General features: G+C 35.4%; 1 protein-coding gene across 3 annotated transcripts; it reads left to right on the top strand.

The window, feature by feature from the left end:
• Nucleotides 1-741: 741 nt before the first annotated feature.
• LOC121740282 (single-stranded DNA-binding protein 3) lies at nucleotides 742-11618 on the top strand. 3 transcript variants are annotated; one of them, XM_042132941.1, is made up of 7 exons: nucleotides 742-1190; nucleotides 2632-2850; nucleotides 3729-3878; nucleotides 4243-4431; nucleotides 7168-7278; nucleotides 9645-9752; nucleotides 10663-11618. In XM_042132941.1, exons 1-7 carry the CDS (start codon nucleotides 845-847, stop codon nucleotides 10794-10796), a joined length of 1257 nt encoding a protein of 418 aa, XP_041988875.1. In that variant the 5' UTR covers nucleotides 742-844; the 3' UTR covers nucleotides 10797-11618. The 3 variants fall into 3 exon arrangements, with proteins under 3 accessions (XP_041988875.1, XP_041988877.1, XP_041988876.1); XM_042132943.1 differs by having other exon boundaries at nucleotides 10647-10732; XM_042132942.1 differs by lacking the exon at nucleotides 7168-7278.
• Nucleotides 11619-18472: the final 6854 nt, after the last annotated feature.

Here is an 18472-nt window from a genome sequence, read left to right as displayed (position 1 = left end):
TATTGCATTACTTCCGATTTATGTACCTATTTTTCTAAATGAAAATCTATACATATATAAATAAAATTGGAGTGTCTGTTTGTAATATTAAAATAACCGTTTTTTACTACATGCATACACCAAAATAACTATTTTTAGAATTTTTGTCTGTCTGTATGTCTGTCTGTTTGTTCCGGCTAATCTCCGAAATGGCTGGACCGATATTGGCGGGACTTTTATTGGCAGATAGCTGATGTAATAAGGAGTAACTTAGGCTACTTTTTAACCGACTTCAAAAAAGGAGGAGGACATATTTTTACTTTTTTATTTTTTACCTATGTGTTTTACATTTTGTTGACGCGGACGAAGTCGCGGTTAGTATTAATTAGTAACAGCTAGTATTATATAAAAGTTAAAACTAACCTGTGAGCAAAAATGTGTTAAGGAAGAATAAAATAGTCATAAAAATTGCTTAGGGTGGTTTATAAAACAAGCATTGATCAATTTTAAAAATATCTGACTAGTTGAAAATGTTGAAATAAGATGGGAATTATAATTTTAAGTACTGAAATTCAAGCAATTCATGAAATATTGTTAATGTTATGGTTTGTTACGTATTTTTATTGTTAATTTGCAATTAATTTGGTGTTTTTTTAGAACGTGGAGCTTATTTTATCATAGACAATTATTTATGACAGTTTACAAGATGCGCTGAAAAAGTAAACTAGTACCATCCATTTTGTCTATGCCACAGACGCCAAATGTCGCCATCGATCAATGACATTTTGTGTAGTTGAATTTATTGATATAAAGCGTTAATGTAAATAATAAACAATTTTTACTTAAACATCGGCTTTCAGTCGATATGTATGCCAAGGGCAAAGGCTCTACGGTACCTTCGGACGCACAGGCTCGTGAGAAATTAGCCCTTTATGTGTACGAGTACTTACTACACGTCGGGGCGCAGAAAGCCGCGCAGACTTTCCTTTCGGAGATCCGATGGGAGAAAAATATAACACTCGGCGAACCGCCTGGGTTCCTTCACTCATGGTGGTGTGTCTTCTGGGATCTTTACTGTGCGGCGCCAGAGAGGAGAGATACTTGTGAACACTCATCGGAGGCGAAAGCTTTCCACGACTATGGCTTTGTCAATTCTGGATATGGTGTCAATGGAATCGGTCACAACGCTGGCCCAGCACCACCCAATGACGGTATGAACTTTGTTTTTACGGTAGGGTGGAAGCTGACACTAATATTTGTGCGAGTACTCAGCTCATTGGGACATGATGTTTCTTATCTCTCAATGTAAATACATCTGATTTCATGTTTCTCGATTGAGGCCCGATGCTCAGAGTCAACATTATTAGCATCAAAAACAATTATAAGATCTTCCACGTTAATAAAACAGATATTATGTGTGTTAAGATACAAGGCTGAAATGACAAAAATTGGGTTAAATAAACATCCAATACAACAATTATATTGATTCTGAACTGTCTCGCACAGATAAATTAATGAAACTAGGCTTAATTATATGGGATAAGCTAAGAATTTGGATTTGTTTATAATAATATTATGATTGAATTCTTAGTAATAAGCCTACTTTAGTCTTTATTTAAAAACTCTATTTTATAAGGTTCAGTTGGCTAGCTTAGCTAGTGGGTGGTTAATTATTATTAATTTTAAATTTAAAATATTATCCTTCTTTAGCACAGACATAGATCAAGATAGATACCGCATGTCTCTTAATTTGTATGAAAACGAGTGTGTCACTTTTTTATAGCTACTGTGACATACCGATGATAAAAAAGTGCCCATTATCTAGGCCAACGTTTCTGTTTGAGTTTCTACAGATTAACACGGCGCTTTTAGGCATTTAGGCATTTTTAAAATTCCGATTGACTTTTGATTCCTGTAGCAGACTAAAGAACAGACTTTCGAAAGATGAGCACTGCTCGTGGTTTGGGAGTGCGATATGGCATGCGAAGTGACACCTGATCTATGTCTGTGTTCTTTAGTACTTTTCTAATTTAATATCATAACATAACAAACAATTTTTTTTTTCTTTTTTATAAGAAATACATGTTGCCTGAATCTTCATTCATGCAGAAATTCCTCTGTTGCATGGGGAGCACACATTCTTCCTTGATTAAAACGATACTGTGACCTTATTAGTATAATAACCAGCGAGGTGTTATGCTCGGTCAGGCCGAAGCCCACTGACGTCATTTAAGATGCTGTATAATATATCTTGCCGTTCTCCGAAACTTTGATAGCGCGATGCAGGAATGTTAGGCAAATTGTGGGTACGGCCACAAATGCAAAACAGAGTTAGCAAAATTCAATAAATAGTGTAAGCAGGCCCCTAGACAAGCAATTTTATTATGCAATATCATGTATTGCGTAATATTATTGACCGTCTAGGGTCGATATGAACTGTTCAATAAAATTGAAGCATGATATTGCACAATACATTTGATCATCTAGGGACCGGCAAACACTAGGTACAAACATAGACCGATAAACACATTTTAACCATTGCATTGTATGGTCAAGTGAATATATTCTTCTTCTGCAAACTATACCATAAAATACCCATATGCTTTTGAATTTTTTTCCTCTTTGACTTAATGTTTGCATTACATATTTCAGGAATGGGTGGTGGAGGTATGCCTCCCGGATTCTTCCCCAACTCATCACTACGACCGTCACCGCCAGCTCCGCACCCGGGCTCGCAGCCCTCACCACATGGACCGCAGCCACAATTATCACACATGGGCACTGGACAACCTTTTATAGGACCTTGGTACTCCGGAGGACCACGATCAGCAGTGAGAATGGGCATGGGCAATGATTTTAATGGGCCACCTGGTAAGAATTTTTTTAGTGCCATAAATCATAATATTAATACGCGAACGAAAACCTTTGATACCCTTTTTACGAAAAATGGGGAAACGTAGGTGCATGAAATTTTGCACAGTTATAGTTTATATGGTGAAGGAGTGCATTGAACTAATATTATTTTGAAATTATGCTTTTATCATTCATTTTTTTAACAAATAAAACATTACACACACTACAACACACACACATGAGAAATGACAGATTTTTGAGTGACAAGCCTATACATACGAATTATACTCTTTTATTTATGGTTGAAGTCTGTTGACAACAAGTTGACAAATTGAAAATGGATTATAGTTTTTTTTATTGAATCTTAGATACTATTAGACAATGCTTACACCGCCAGTCTGAGATCAGCTGAGTCCGAGAAACGAGAGTTGAAAAAAATATATGATAAAGTCAATATTGTTTTACAAATTAAACATAGTAGTCCATGAATAGTCCTAATGTCGTTGAAACTAAGGTCGAATTTCGACCATTGGGCGATCTCTAGTAATATTAAAAAAGAAAATGGAAATAGAATTAGAAAAACATTCAAGAAAAAAGACAGAAGAAAATATTTGGGACATGCATTGAGGATTTATAATCACAAAAAATATGCAGGATACTTTTAAAAGATATGCTTTTTGAATTAACTAGCATATAAATCATGGCATACAATTGATGTCCAGAATTAACACAATATGACATTGTGTGTAAGAATGTTCCCAACGGACCAACTGTTGGGAATGTTACATGTATGCACGACGATGTATGGGAATGTTACATGGACTACAAAAATGTATGCACGAAGTAGCAAGATAAGATTGGCCCTAGCACCCATATATTTTTATATTTACCCACAGGCCAGGGTATGATGGGCAACTCGCTGGAGCGGGGCGGAAGCGGCGCGATGCTGGGGGGGCCGCGCATGACGCCGCCGCGCCCTGGCATGGGCCCCATGTCCCCGGGCACCTACGGCACTGGCATGCGCGGCCCGCCACCTCAGGGACCAGGTGAGAACACAAGATAATCAGAAGTAGGAGGAAAGGACAGTAGTCATGTTTGAAGTGACATTTGTGAGAGAGGAGAGTAACATTTTAAAGAAATTGAGAAAGGGTATTGGTAACATTTGCAGTTACATGGGGAACGATATCTCATTCCCCTGTAACTGCAAACTTACCACATGGACATTGTAATTTATTGTGAAACAATTGCCCACAACAAAGAGTGATGAAATTAGGCTTAGAAGGAATAATATTATTTCATAACCCATGGGTTTTTATTCAAGTCATTAAGCAGTTTGTCAGCAATTCTAATTTGGTGACACTGTTAAATACTAGTACATATTTCTCAACCTCTCAATAAATATGACTACAGGTATGCCACCAATGGGAATGGGGCCCAGAGGCGCGTGGGCCGGCGGCAGCGGCGCGGCGGGGGGAGGCTCGGCCCCCCTCAACTACAGCGGGGGGTCGCCCGGCGCGTACGGAGCCCCCCCAGGATCGAACGGCCCACCCGGACCACCAACACCGATAATGCCAAGCCCACAGGACTCGTCAAATTCCGGTAAGTGCTAGAGACTGTTCTAGGTGGCGGGCGCAGACACTTCAAACTTATCTGGTTAGAAGTTTTACAGTTGAAATTGTAAGAACACAGAAATATTGTTGTTGTAGTCAGTAGTAAAGTTTTGAAATATTCAAAACGGAGCCAGGGCAACCTGATTTGAATATCAGAAAAGTTTGAAGCTTTTTAAATATTTGAAACTAACATTTTAAAAAGTCATACAGTTGATACCATTGAAAACCTTTGTAAGTTGTTTATCAAATGACATAAATCTTAATGTAAAAAAATGCCAATATATAACTTTCACAAAAAAAAAAGAAACCATTGCAATACTATTATACTATAGCTGGATCGCATCTGATTCGAGTCAATCTAGTTCGTGACCTAGGTGTCAGGTATGATTCCTCATTAAATTTTAAATTTCAGTATCAAACTATGATCACAGCAGCAAAAATAATGTTTAATTTTGTATTACGAACTGCAAAACCTTTCAAAAATACTGAATCACTCAAGGTGCTGTACACCGCTTTGGTCAGATCACAATTAGAATATTGCTCACCTATATGGTCACCTATATATAAAATTGATAGCGAAAGTATAGAGACAATACAGCGGAAATTTTTAAGATACCTAAGCAACCGAGATCGCCTAAGAAATACTCTACCTGAATATGAGGATCGCCTTCTCCATTACCGTCTTACCAGTTTAGGGCAACGTCGCAATATTGCAGACTTGTGTGCACTCCACAAGATTGTCAATGGTGTGCTCAGTGATGAACTGCTTGCAAACATCAATTTATCTATTAGTAAACGCTCTAAACGAAAGCCAGTGCTCTTTGACATTCCACCTTTTAGCAACAACGTTGGACGGAATAATCCGCTACATCGTATGTGTCAGTCCTATAATGAAATTTATTCAAAGTCTGATGTAAATATCGATATCTTTCATCAAAAAATTTCTCCTTATAAGAAGTCTTTGCTTGATTGTAATAAACTATTTTAGATGTTAATTAGTTATACTTATGCACCTTAAAGTTTTTCAGTGTTAATATTTTCCTAAATTAAGACGCTGATATTGTCAATGTAATTTCTTTTTGTTACTAACAAAAGCTGTGTACAATATTTAGATTAATGAACTCACCAATGTATAATTAACTTACTAACCTAATTTTTAAAGACTTAGTTCATTAATTATTTTTGTACCTTGATTAAATAAAAATAAAATATAATAACTTGAAACTAAATCTTTTACAGTCCGCAAAGCGGTAAATACGAATTATTGCATTTCTTAAATCGACGACATAACAACAAATGAACAAAAAAGTGTATCAAAAATGTATATAATTGCCACTAAAAATGATATTATTACAATTATATGGTAATTATTTTGGCAATTTCTTTTTTATCATCAAGCTAGAAAGATGAGCATAACATAAATTTCGTATTTTCCTAATTTTCAACAAGAGTTGGTATCCAATGAAAAAGATACATAAACATTTAGCTACTTACAATAACTTGCTGATTGGCCGTTTTTACATTTCAACAAGATCAGGTACTTTAAGTGACAAATTTGTTGTTTTGGAACACTTAAAATTAAATGCACCTCTTTTTTGCGACACAAATTTGCAAATTTTTTTATCAAAATTATTTAATGTTACATCTAATTCATTTGCTTTATTAAACAGTATATTGTGAAGAGGTGTATTTACTCAGAGATGTTATTGTAACTGTTACAATTATCTTCTTGCCGTTCTGCTTGCTTCATTCTCACCTCTAATCATGCTTGGGTCATATCTTGCTTTTCGTTGTTATTTCCTGTAACTAAGTTGTGTTTGAAATATACAAGTATTTTTCCAACTACAGGAAAGCTCTGGTAATTTTAACAAATTTTGAATTTTATATTTGAAGTATACAAGATGTTAATGTAAACACCGCTATCCTTGAAACCATCAAATAAGCCCGTCAAAATGAACAACTTCTTCTATGAGAACAATGCTGGGAACTCAAAAAAATCCGTCTTTATACCCGTACAAATTGCCGATCTGGGCATCCGTATGGGTATGAAGATGGCATTTTTCTTGAGTTCCCAGCATTGTTCTTATAGAAAAAGTTGTTCATTTTGACGGGCTCATTTGATGGTTTCGAGGATAATGGTGTTTACATTATCACATAGTATTTTGTTATCTTTGTGTTAGCTCTCTGCTAAAAAAATCAAGTATTTAATTAAGGATTAATATGACCCAGATTTTAGTTGGGAACTTACATCAACATACCCGGTTGGAAGTCATAAAACATAAGTCACAACCCAAAATTTATTTGCTATACCTTGTAGTTTGTAGATGCCTTATTAGTTATTACAGCTGCACTCAGAGAGATTTCATTATTATTTAACTGTAATTTACTGAAGAAATTGACATAAACTCCATTTTTTAGGTCGAACTCTTTATTAAATTAATGTTAAGTTATCATTAAATCTCTCGGAGTACGGCTATTAGAATATTAATTTATGTGTTGACTTCAACCGGCGTTTGATGAACTAGTAACTACGTACAACGTGACACAAGACTAGGACTTAATACTAAAGTACAGACTATGGACACACGTTTTATGACTTCTAATCGAGACGCTTGTCACGTGCTTTCATATTGTGTCATATCATCTGCTGAGTCGATCGATGTCATGAGGAGGATAGGGCAGAGGTCATGGGGAGATGTCAATTATGGCAATGATGATGGGACAGGCGGCGACAACATGTACACGCTGATGAAGCCGGGCGGCGCGATGGGGGCGGAGTACCCCATGGGCGGCGAGCACCCCGCGCCGCAGCACATGCCCCCCGCCAACAACGAAGGTCTATCGCCTTGCTAAATCAAGACTAGTTAGGCGTCACGCTGACGTAACCTTGCCAAACCTTTACGACTACGATTGATTATAAATTATAATGATTACGATTTCGATTATGATTGATTATGATTACAATTATGATTGATCATAATTATGATTATATCTATGATTGTCTCTCGACTAAGGCGTAATCGCGAGATTTTTGTAATGCCCAATGTTTATTAACGCTTCACGAATCTGTCCAATTTTACAAGTCTAACTGTTAAACTATTGTTATAATACATAAGTATTTTTACGAATAAACAACTCTTTTATACATCTGAAGAATGTCTTGTTATTGCTTTTTAAAGTTATTTAAGTATTTTATATAAAATGGTAGAAATATAAATATAGTAAAGAAAAAAAGCAGTAGCTACATTTCAATTCATGTGTCACGTTTGCCGTAGTTATTAAAATAATATTTTACCATTAGAGCCCATACACATGCAAAATTAGACCAGTCTTTAAGTTATATTATTGCAATAGGAGAATGAAGCAAAAAGAATGACCAATAGTTTCAATGTAAACATAGATATCCCCAAGAGTGCCCGCTTTGTCATACTTTGTAGGACCAATAATCAGGCATCAATATTATTTTATTTTAGAGTTTCAGTATGACGTATGCGTTGCACTATATGAATTTCGTACGCTAGTTTCGAAAGCGCGGTTTTCGAAACCGTATTTTTCACATATCGCAAGCGTCATGACTCATGAGTCATGACCATAAAGTTAATATACCTAGCGGAATAGAGCAACAATCTCGAGCTGTCGAACGAAACCAAAATTGGTTTTCATCTGTGTGAAAAATATGTGTACGTATACACTTACACAAGCATGATTGAACATGAATTCTATGAGATTAAATTGTCAACGTGCGGCACGTGCCGACTGGACGTCAAAAAAAGAGTGCTGCTGTCATGTATCACACGTCTCTTTTTACCACTCAGTGGATAGTGACATCTCTCTTGCTCAGGCCTTTGTTTCTCTATTCCGCGAGGTATATTAACTTTATGGTCATGACACTGGGCGATGCGTTATGTCAACTGTGTACATTTTTGACATATAACATCGCTGGCAAAACTAGCGAATTCAATAATATGACTAAGCACTCTAGGTTCTTAGATGGTTTGCGTTTAGTTGACGCTAGTTTAGGTGACGAAGTTACATGTCAAAAATGTATGGGACTTAACTCTTAAGACTGGGTTGCACCAGAGGCGTGGTTAAAGTTAAATTTAAAGTTAAATTTATGGTTATAGTTAAGGTAAATTTAACTTTAACTTTATCCATAACTTTGTCCGGAGGAATTGACATATGACAGCTGATCCAACAAGGTTATAAATGCGCGTGGGCAGGGGCGCTGCTGGTAAAGGAGAACTGTCAAAAATGGCGGTTTTTGTATGATGACAGCGTTAGTTCCTTTTTTCGCCACATGCATTTAAAACCTTGTCGAGCTCTATGATTATGGTTAAATATGGCGTCTTGATGGCGTCCATTTTTAACTTTAACCAAAGATTTGACATTTTGCATTGTATAGTTTGTGCGTTCTAAGATGATATGGGTGACAGTTTTCATGTTCCTTGCTACGGGTTTTTTTTACAAGAAAACAAAAAAAATCAAAATGTAATAAATTATATTCCATCTACAAAAATAAAAGTTTCCTATAATTGTAAATGAATAAAAAAAAAATAAAAAAAAAATCTCCACAGCCGAACATATAACCTCCTCTTTGGAAGTTGGTTAAAAAATGAAAAGATGCTAAATGCTATCTTATTAATAAAAATTATAAATATTAACTGTGAAATAAGAGTATAAAATTATTGTTACGAAAACATTTGAAAAATGTCATATGCATAAAACGGAACTTATGTCAATAGAGATTGACTCTGTTGAATCGAAATCAAATCGATAAAAAAGGGCGGCCATCTTAAATCGCCGGCACCACTGAAATATCAGTACGAAATCGATAATTTCGATTGCAATTCCTTTACGAAGGGATTCGATATTTTTAAACTATCGATTAATTTTTGTTAGGTAACTTCCCTAGTATAATTGTCAATTATAATGTGTCACGCATATCATCATAAAACGCACAAACTTTAGTTAAAGTTAAAAATAAAGTTAAATTTACAGTTAAAGTTAAAGTTAGTTGGTGCAACCCAGTCTATGCCTAACAACGTCATGACACTTACCGAAACGTCATGTATCTACATTTTTCAAATCTAACCTCGCTGTCGAAACTAGCGAACATAATTCGTGGAGTATACTGTGGGCTCTATTTAAAAAAAACGGCCATTTTCTGACGTGGGCGGGCAGCTAACAGTTTTGTCACGTCAGGTTTGGGAGGAGTAGACGGTATGAAGTCGTCGCCGGGCGGCGTCGGCGGGGGAGGGCCGGGGACTCCCCGCGAGGACTCGGGCTCCGGGATGGGCGATTACAACTTAGGTAAGTATTGAACGTTACTAGGCACTTTGTAACTGCACATGATACTCCAGGATAATGAGAATGAGGTTTATCGCTTGTTGGGGCTTAGCCACGTTTTTTAGGAAACGCCCATCAAAGTGCACGAAATTGACATGACTTGAGTCGAATGTCGAGCTCATATTATGCTTTTATCGATTCCGGACATAGTTGATCGGCGATTCTATAAAGATGATATGAAGAAAACGTGTCGGCTAAACCCCTCTTGTCCCTTTCACACATTGAACGTCGGTGTGTTAAGCAGCCTCTACACGTTGGCCGTGTTTGCCGAACAGAAGAGGACGGCGCTATACTAAAAAAAGAGATTGAATTATTTGCGTCTTTCTTTCTGGTATAGCGCCGTCCCCTTCTGTTCGGCAAACACGGCCAACGTGTAGAGGCTGCTTTACGTCAGATCGGCGTAAAAATGAAGTGTGTGAAAGAGACAAGTGCCGTAAGGTCTCGTTCAAACTGTCCGGCGACGCAATTTATTGTGATTCTTCGGAGAGTGACAATAATGATAGGTGGTAGTGATAGGCATCAATTATCATGCACCTTGCACAGAGTGATAATATAATCAATGGCGTTCATTCGTTTTGCAATTATTTCTCCTTGAAAAGGAATCATGTTAAATATAGTAGATATTCAGATCTCAGAAATAAAAAAATATAATTTTGAATAACATTTTTTCTTTGATCGGATATGTAGCACTGCTGTCTTGTTACAATTGAACCAAATTTAATAATTTGATTGTCCATTTGAATCAATATTAAAAGCTAGAGGTTATTCAGGTACGAGGCGGTAGCGAGGCCACCAGACCGAACGCGGCGTTTAGTAAAGAGATTTTCCCAAACTGAACATTGCTAATGTGTACAAAAGTATAACGTTTTCAAAGGTTTCGGTGGGCCCGGCGGCGACCAAAACGACCAGACGGAATCGGCGGCCATTTTAAAAATAAAAGAGAGCATGCAGGAGGAGGCCAAGCGGTTCGAGAAGGATCCCGACCACCCGGACTATTTCATGCAGTGAATGTGCAAAATGCGCCAACCCACGTCACTTGCGGGTGACATCGTCATTTAGTGTCATCTGGTGACGACAGTGTCATCTGGTGGCAGAGTCATTGGGTGACGGCATCGTCATCTAGTGGCAGAGTCATCTGGTGTCGATATCGTCATCTGGTGGCGGAGTCATCGGGTGACGGTATTGTCATCTAGTGGCGGTGTCATGTGACTTACCATTTTTGGCGCCAATTTTACCAAGGTGTTAATCCATTAAATGTGTTTCTTTCGTTCTTCGTAATGTTGGAAGATATATTAACATTATATATACTAACATTATCGCGTTGGTGAAATTGGAGCTAAGGTCTATTTGCGCCAGTCTGTGTTGTTTAAATATCATGTATATTCCTTCGTATTTATGAAAGAGAAGAGATAATATTCGACAAAGAAATGGGACGGGCGCAAGTGGGGTATTAGTTACCGTCCTTTACACATAGATTGTTAAGAACGTCACAAACTTAGTACATTATTTAATACATTCGTAACATGTGTTTCTACGGCTACGTGTAAAGGACCTTAATTATGCATACCAACAGTCGAATCTGCTACTTAAATTCATCATTACAGCTTTGATAAAATTTCGATTTTGATTCGCTATAGGAATGTCACCTAACGTCAAGCGAGTTCTGATTGGTCAAAATTCCAGAATGACATTCTCTCGTACGTGAGAATAATATTTTCCTGTTTGAATCCAAACATTATCAGAGCTGTATTAAGTTGCGTTTCCACAAAGATGTGTTGCGAGGAATGTGTTTTTAAGATCCAATAGGATCGCCGCGCAGAGCGATTTCATGGCAAGCTTACGTCAATGAAGCGATTCTATTGGTTCTCAAAAACGTTTCTCGGAACACATATCTGGAAACGCAGCCTTTATGTTGGATAAAATAGCAGGATGGTTGTTTTCGATGGGTTGGCATTTCACATTCGAGCGATCTGAGCATTCTTAATATGTTGAAATTTTATTTAAATAGTTTTTAAACGCACCTGTTTTATTTTGATGACTTTAAAAGGATATTTTTGACAGAATTTGTAAAATAGATAAGGGTCAAGCTAAACATCGGAATGAGCATTCGCAAATCTTTTTAAACCTAAATAAATGTATATCATATAAGTTTGTATGAAAGCATTCATACAAGATACGTCGAGTAAAATATTTTTATAACAAAATATTAATTCCATACACAAGACAATGGAGCAATTATTTATAATTTGTCAAAAATATCCATTCAATGTTGTAAATAATCTCATTGCACTTATAGCAGGATGGTGTTTTATCGTATGCAATAGTTTTTTTTCATACAGTATATTATATAAAAAAAATATATGGGATTGAATTTATTATTTGTATTTTTTAACTGTAATGTATTGTGGTATTTATTTGTCGTTTTGTGACTTACAATCTTGTGATAGCTCGTATTCTCCTAAATCAATTTATATTTTTACTCTTAATTATTATGTATATTTATCATTCTTCCGACAGTGAGTTGTATATAATTTTAATCGCTTAAATGTATTTTAATTAAGGACAACAATTATTTATGACAGGTTTCTGGGGGTTTTTTTGACGTGAGTTTATCTATTCTATGGTGCTGTTGATTGGTTAATTTTGACGTTAGTTTATCAAAAGCGCTGTTAAATATATACACTTTAGTCAAAAAATCCGAATTAATGCTTCGGAACGCAAGGGAATGTATTGTAATTTGTAGGGGCGTGTCAATCTGACGCGAAGGGCGCTAGACAGTGTGACATATACATTACAGATAAAAAATAACGCACCGATTTTGAACGATGCGTGCGTGTAAATGTTACTTACAATATATTTTTCAGGATTCTTAAATTATTTAGCATACTTTTTATTTAAGATCTTAATGTTCCTAGACCTGTATTTTATTTTAAGTTCATAGGGTATAGTGCTCTTAAGTTTGCCTCTGAGGCTTTTTGTCCAAAGAGTGATTTTTTTTTCTCTTTTAGCTAATCAGAAATATTCGGTACAAACATATTGTAATTTACTTCGAAATAGCACATAATATAGATTTTAGAGATAGACATTTTGTCGCATATACTTAAATAGTTTTATCACATAATTACAGTCTGTCAAAAAAGTCATGAAATTAAAAAGTGGCAACATCGCAGTGTCATCCCTTTTTTCTTAGATTGATTTGAAAGGGATGACACTACGATGTTGCCACTTTTTAATTTCATGACTTTTTTGACAGACTGTATTTAGAGGCAAACTTAAGTGTATTATTTTATACCCTCTCTTGACGCAGTCGTGACAAACCAATATTTGGTGGTTGCTGTTTTTTCACACCAGATGGCGCGGCTTCAACAAAGAAACTGTGGTTTTAACTCAACAATATCACGATCAGGGTAAAATTAAGTTGCAGTAGGGTACCAATTATTGACAGATAGACAGTCGCCATGTTTAAAAATAGCAACTGTCAAATCATCCGCTGCACCTGAAAATTTGGAAGTGTGAATGAATTTTGTCGAATTCCTCTCACATCTAAATTTGCATTTAATCAATTAATGTAATATTTACCGGGCGAAATGAAGTTTAGCATCTAAAATAGATAATACGTCGGGAAAATTGGCGCACGATTCGAAGCGCGCGCGTTTTGGTCGACGGCATCGGTTCGGAAAGTTTTTATGCAAAATTTTATACAAAATAAATGTGTATTATTTTTTCTGGTATCACCATAGCATAGGTATTTTCTTTGGGGTGTATGGAATTGTATAAATTAGATTATTTTTAGCGAGATTTGGACGGTAGGGTAAGTCCGTGCTCTGTGGTATTGGGTTCGTTTAGACTAAATTGAATCTCGACTGAAAATCGACGCATAAAATTATAATATTTTTTGTTTATATTTTTTTGTAAATGTAAATAAATGTAATTCGGATTGTTGTTTTTAAATTACAGATTATACGAAAGTTTTTAGCGAATTGAACTAAATGAACCCAAAGCTATGTAAAAACGCAGAGTTGAAAAGATTAGTATTAAGATTAGTGTAAACACAAAAAAAAGCCGGCCGTTGAGGTAGTGGGTGTTATTCCTTTTTTTGTTTGATGTTGTCTCTTTTACTCTCTACAGAGGGTAGATGTAAAGAACAATCTGTCACATAAATTGTAAACGTCAACTTTTTGAATGCGCAGGCGCAGTTTGTATAAGCACATCATGCATACTAAGATAATTTTCACTTTTATCAATTTTTATTTGTACTTCTGTAGCAAATGATTCAATATGTTACATTTTCATGCAATATAAACTGTATAATATTTTAATACAATTGCTATGATATAATACTGTTGTTTATAGTTAAAGTGGTCAGTACAAAAGTAGGTTACAGTAATAATATCAAAGGTCCAGTAATTATTATGGTTCGATGTTCATTTAAATTTAAAAAAAACAACGCGTCATTTTGCTAAAATTCAAGTAAAACATAAGATAATTTTGTACTGTGCTGGCCATTCTTGCCGTACCATTTCAATGAAATCTCCAATAACAACCATTATCTCAATGCATTTGAAATTTTTTAAAGATTTAAATGTTTTAAAATGGTTCTTTTAAATGTTTAATTTAAAAAGTGTAGTGTGAAATCGGAAATTGTTTAAGAATAATTTTTATGTTTCTATTTTATTGATTTAGGTAAATGAATATTTTTTTCATCAATGTAATGTTTATATACTTACATAAATAGTTATTATATATTATAAGTCGTTTTATTATTCGTCAATGGTAACCTTATCTTTAGATTTAAGTAGGTTAAGAAAATAATTAAAGTACCTGTACAATGAAGTATTTCCTTAGGGTGGGTTGCACCAGAGGCATGGTTAAAGTTAAAGTTATAGTCAAAGTTATGGTTATAGTTAAGGCTAACTTTAACCTTAACTTTGACCACAGAATTTGACAGATGACAGCTGGTCCGACAAGGCTATAAATGAACGTGGGCGTGGGCGTTGCTGGTAAAGAACTGTCAAAAATGGCGTTTTTGTACGATGACAGCGTTAGTTCCTTTTTTCGCCACGTTCATTTATAGTCTTGTTGAGCTGGTTATGGTTAAATATGGCGTCCATTTTTGACTTTAACTAAAGATTTGACATTTTGCATAGTAGTTAAAGTTACAGTTATAGTTAAAGTAAGTTGGTGCAACCCAACCTTAGCGTTTGTATTTGGCATAGAAACTAAAGCTCCTCCTAGCACTCCTAACGGCAACTAAAAGTTGCTGCTAGGAGCGCTGTGACACAGGCTCATACAAAAAGTAAAAAGACAAGTGCAGAGCTTTGCAAGGAAAATTATGCAATTAAAATTATCACTATATTATAATATTTATTATGATACTTATTTTAATATGAAGAGTGATCATAGTCCGTCAATTAATTTTAATTCAAATAATGAGAAGACTCATTATCCTGGGTCACCTGAGTGGCTAATCTATAATTTCTATTCTTATTAGCCATTTGTGTCCCATTGTTGGGCAAAGGCCTCCCCTCTTTCCCGTCTCTAACCTTTGCTGTGTTTGGCCAATCTTTATCAACAGCCACCTTTTCTTGGGTTTATAATTTAAATGTCACAAATTAAACTGGCGATGTAGGAAAACAATGGAACATTATAAATAATTAATTGAATTAAAAGTTTTTTTTGTTTTAAATATTTTCATAAAATGAATTAAAATGGAGTGTATTAACATTATATTTTGATATAGTCAAGTATTATCTGATCTAAAGTAAAACCACTAAAATATATTTAGTTTCTGCTGCGTAAATACTCTTTGCCTTAATTTTATAATTGGACCCCACAAATACTTTCCAGTCTTGTTTGTACGTCATTATGTGATACATATGGCTTAACCTGTGGGCTTAACCATTGTTTGGCTACATAATAGATGGCGAGGCATGGCGTGCGGCGGTTAGGCAAATCAGTGCAAGCTACACAAAACGTCTTGCTTGAATTATATATTTAGGTACAGGCAACGACACAAGCGTAAGCAAAATTTTTTTATAAGCAGGTTTAACTACCTGCAAGTAAAATAAAATCTAAATCTTATTAACTATAATATCCTTCATAATGCTTTTAGCAGGATCATTTGAAGTTTTTATTAATATTGCTTAGTAAGTTTATGTAAATGGTTACTAATCCATATTATGCAGAAGCCTAGTAAATCGCACATTAAAAAGTAGGGTATACTATACTATACAGGATGTCACAAAACAAAGTGATAATATAATATGTGTATGAGTCTAAAAATACTAAATACTATCACTCTAAAAATAGCAGCGCAGAAAGCGTAAATTTTTAATTTTACTTTTGTATGGGCAAACTGGGACAAAAACATTATGACGCTGGGGCGTTTGTCGGTTGTCCATACAAATCACAAAAAGAATTTGCTCCTTCAGAGCTGCTACTTTCACAGTGAACTCTCTACAAGGAACACGTACACACCCTAAAGTATTATCACTTATTTTTGTTACACACTGTATAAGGAACGTAAAACGAAGGCTTCGCACGGGTATAAAATAAATTATGGCCTAAGTCACTGAAAAAATGCTTAAAATCCATCCAGTAGTTTGATTTTAAATAATTTATATTCATTACTACCCGTGGCCCGCATTGGTCGGTACTGCCGCAAAAGCTACTTACGTCCCGCAATTTTTAAATCTGTAATATCTTCGAAAATATTCATTTAAAATTAAAATCGTAATAATTATGCTGTAAAGGGCCATAATCAATAATGTATTTAAAGTATTTAATTGAATAAGCATTATTGCCGTATTGGTTAAAATCGCTTCGAAAATTAGCCATTATTTGAAGTTAAAAGTAAATGACAAAAAAATATGTTATTGTGGGATATATCCATAAGAGATATACTTATACGTGGGAGAGCCATGCTTCGGCACGAATGGGCCGGCTCGACCGGAGAAATACCACATTCTCACAGAAAACCGGCGTAAAACAGCGCTTACGCTGTGTTTCGCCGAGTGAGTTTACCGGAGGCCCAATCCCCTACCCTATTCCCTTCCCTACCCTCCCCTATTCCCTTCCCTTCCCTTCCCATCCCTGCCCTCCCCTATTACCCTATTCCCTCTTAAAAGGCCGGTAACGCACCTGCAGCTCTTCTGATGCTGCGAGTGTCTATGGGCGACGGAAGTTGCTTTCCATCAGGTGACCCGTTTGCTCGTTTACCCCCTTATTTCATAAAAAAAAAATACCATCGCGGAGTTTTCTGTAGACCTTTTCAATGTGTACAATGCGCACCCCTGCATTGGTACTTGTACTATTATCTATTCTGTGGCATTGGTAGCGCCCACTTCGAAACGGGCGTAAATCGCAATATTTTAATTTCGCCATTACTTCTAAACCAAACGTCCAATTTTAATCATTCAAAGAGCAAATATAATCTACATAAACTGTACTTAGTGATGAAATTATTTATTTTGATAAGGATTATTAGCATGAGGAAAATAAATGCGTTTAAATGTAGTCAAGATTTTTAAATAAAAAAATGGTTTTTGTGCCTCACTTGACATAGATAGGTATATTGTGTCGCGGACATTTTTGTAGTTATTTATAAGATCTACATTTACTTAGAACATTGTATAGTTCTATCTTTTATAGTTTAGGCAGCGTACGCAAAATAAGTAAATTTTCTGGTTGTTTCCGAAAAACTGAAATATCTTACGGAACCCTATATTCTCCAAAATAAAAAGTAGTCTATGTTACTCGTAAATAATGTAGCTTTGGAATGGTGAAAGAATTTTTAAAATCGGTCCAGTAGTTTTTGAGCCTATTCATTACAATTAAACAAACAAACAAACAAAGTTTACCTCTTTATAATATTAGTATAGATACAGTATACACACCCTAAATTATTATCACTTAGTTTTGTTACAGTCTGTATATAAAATACTATGTTGTACTTATAACATTTTAAAAATAAATTGAAATGAAAGTTACTATAATGCTTAGTACTGACATACGGTTTTGCTCGATAGTTTTACTCCAAATCGAGCAATAACCACCGTGTGGACCGCCAAAACTGACAGCTCGAAGGCTCGCTCTGACTCGATGGAATGAAATATGTCAAATATGGCATTTCCTTCGATTTGGAGTTAAACTATCGAGCAAAACCGTATGTGAGTACTTAGCATAATATTGTGATGCTCAAAAGTCAAAACCCTTTTCGACACACTTATACCAAGTTGTGTATAATTTTGTATATGGCCTATCAAAGCTTTGTTTAAGCTCCCATCAGTCAAAAGCTTAATAATTCAGTTACAGGCGTGTATTCCCATTGTCTATTATCACAAGACCTTCTGAAGCCCTTTTAGAAGCTAGTTTAAGACGCACAACGGTGTGGTAAAAAAGTAACGATTAGAGGAGTTAGGAGTATCTTCTGCTTATGTACCTAGTATATAGCAAAAAATAATTGTTATACTTGAAAAGAATATTCCTTATATGGCAGAGTGTATGGTCGAACGAAAAGACCTTATTTACATAATGATTTCTTGGTTCAAATTCGACAAATATTTTTTGCGTAAATCTCTTTACCAACTTTATGCAGATCATATTTTGCCTTATTTTTTTTTCCTTTACAACTAAGCAGTATCTATATCATTTGCCTAAACTTTTTTTATTTTATCACACCATAG

Source organism: Aricia agestis, chromosome 3 (genome assembly GCF_905147365.1).
Source record: "Aricia agestis chromosome 3, ilAriAges1.1, whole genome shotgun sequence".
NCBI lineage: Eukaryota > Metazoa > Arthropoda > Insecta > Lepidoptera > Lycaenidae > Aricia > Aricia agestis.
The sequence above is the reverse complement of the archived record's forward strand: the minus strand, read 5'-3'. Positions and strand labels throughout refer to the sequence as shown.